At 29.6% G+C, this 2,446-nt stretch overlaps 1 protein-coding gene across 1 annotated transcript in view; it reads right to left on the minus strand.

The window, feature by feature from the left end:
- Window positions 1-221: 221 nt before the first annotated feature.
- The window catches only part of LOC106473216 (bolA-like protein 3), a 10,703-nt gene continuing 8,478 nt past the window's right edge, over window positions 222-2,446 (minus strand). The window contains exons 3-4 of the mRNA XM_013933898.2: window positions 1,209-1,297; window positions 222-1,004 (exon numbers count right to left, since the gene is read on the minus strand). Coding sequence (XP_013789352.1) covers window positions 930-1,004; window positions 1,209-1,297 — 164 coding nt within the window. The 3' untranslated portion in view covers window positions 222-929. The remainder of the gene's footprint in view (window positions 1,005-1,208; window positions 1,298-2,446) is intronic.

Raw genomic sequence — 2,446 nt, forward strand, 5'->3', positions numbered from 1 at the left:
CACATGTAAATACAGTTGGTTGTAAGGAATAATAATGCACTTCATCAGCTAATTCTTGAAAGAAGAGTGTACCAAGTAGATGGACTGACCAGCATATTCACTGGATTTGGATCTGAGTGATTATCTAGAGGAAGACATTTGGAATCATATGATTCATCTCCAAGTAGCACTGATGAACTACAAACAGCTCTGACTCTAGTAGCTCATTGATTCACTCATTGTAAGCATGCAACAGCCTTCGTTAGGTCCAAGGTGATTAAACTTTATTAACAAACATTTCCTGATTATCTATTCAGCTGCTAAGTGAGCATTTCTGGAAATTAATTTCTCTAGTATACATTTGCATATCAAAGAAATGAACTCGAGATGTGATTGACATTATATAATTAGAGTAGTTTTGTCAAAGGTTGAATACAGAAAAACTCTGATCTTTCCTTAACTGTTTAAAACAATGTAAATACTAATATTTTTAAAGCCTGGTCTTTTATACACTTTGTGAAATTTTTGTCAACTTTCATAAGATTTATTATTATTTTTATTATAAATTTTTATCCACATGATATTGAAACATTTCTTACTCAAAGTTCCAAATCAGTAAAGTAAGATATTTTGTCTTTCATAAATGTAGTTTTTAACCTAATTCAACCTATTTAATACAATATAATACAGCATTATTAGTATATATAGATATATGTGTTTTAAATCTCTTAGCCTTATACAGAATTTTAATACTATAAGAAACTATCCAATTTTTACAGTTTCCTTATTATATCTGGTCTGATATATTGAGTAACTCAGTGAGTTTTTGACTGAGAAGGGTTCTTGATTTCACATTGCTTCAGCAGTTTACTTGTTATTACTGATATATTAACTAACACAGTGAAGTTTCGACTGAGAGGAGGTCTTGACCTTGCTACAGCAACACCCATTCAGCTCTGTGTGTCACTTGGAACTGATGTGAAAATTCTTAAACCATGCATGTCTTTGATTTCTTCTTTTAAAGCCTGTCAAAATTAAAAATACACATGATGAAATATATTGAAAATAACATTTTGATGTGCTGCACATGAACTGATACTTTTCAGTATAACCTAGCTTACAAGTTTTTGTAAAATAACTTCACTAAATCAAGAAAGAGACTTAAAAAGCAAACACATGTAATAACAGAGTAGCTAGTGGTCATTTCACAGAAATAAAGTATACCTTACCTCATTTACCATCATATGTTGTTGGACTCGGTTCTTCCCAATAAAATCGGTGGACTCCAGGTTCACCTCATACATAGCACCACAACCCCCTGTGATGGTAATAATAGAAAAAAAGTCAAAGTAAGATACAATGTTACCATTCTTGTAAACCTATTCGTCTAATGGCATTATTATCTTACACATTATGTCAGATTTTGGGAGATTTTATCCTGTTTTGAAATTATGTGCTACTTTTCTATTGATAGGCTTCACATTAAAAATATTTTATTCTGACAACCAGAAGTTTTCTAAAACAAAAGGATGGCATCAGATTTATAGATTTCAAACTATTAAGGTTTAGAAAGACATTGTTGGATTACAAAGTTTTGAGTGTTGCTGGCTGTGAGGATGCTACTATCTTACAAAAAAAGATGTGGAATATTTGATGAGATGAATGAATAAATGGCAGATGGCTTTTAATTTATAGCAAATCAAAGGTAATGCGTATGGGTTATCACAATTTGAATTATGAGTACAATTTTGATGGGAATAACCCTAACATTGTTATAAAAGAGAATGATCTTGCTATTCTGGTTGATCAGTCTTTTAACCCGATGACTACCGACTACTAACTTTCTTAGTAGGCAATGCAAGTCTCACTATATTTCATTCCAACAATAAACTAGTGGACAAATATATATGAGAATATTTATAAGTACTTTGACAAATGTAGGTAGTTTAAGAAACAAAGCCTATTACTTTTAATAAATTTAGTTTTTTTTGCATTATGATCTTTAATATCATGGAAAATTACATTAGGAAATCGTATTTATAAAAAATGATTACAATATTTATATTTGCTACAGATTTGAGCTTATTACTTTTAATGTTTTAGTACATTATTTTGAAATCCCCCAAAAAATTGTATTCTACATAAAATGCAAATTTTATCTATTTTTAATTTTTTTTTAATAATCACGTATACTTTTTATGGTTCCAAGTAATATACAGACCCGTAAATAATATTTGTAAATAAACCTAAACAATAAATGAGTTTTTATTTTTAACTAGGATTTCATGTTTATATATGTACATAAAAACATTTTAATTTTGTTTCATAAATATATTTTTATTTCAAATTTATGTTTATGTTTCATTGCAGTCGTACTTTTGTGTTTATTGTGCCGAATAAACCGTGGGGTCAGCAGCGTGAGGGTAAAGCTACAGTATTTACATGTGGCAGTACTAATGGTGGTAAA

The sequence above is a fragment of the Limulus polyphemus genome, unplaced genomic scaffold (genome assembly GCF_000517525.1).
Source record: "Limulus polyphemus unplaced genomic scaffold, Limulus_polyphemus-2.1.2 Scaffold5978, whole genome shotgun sequence".
NCBI classification, from domain to species: domain Eukaryota; kingdom Metazoa; phylum Arthropoda; class Merostomata; order Xiphosura; family Limulidae; genus Limulus; species Limulus polyphemus.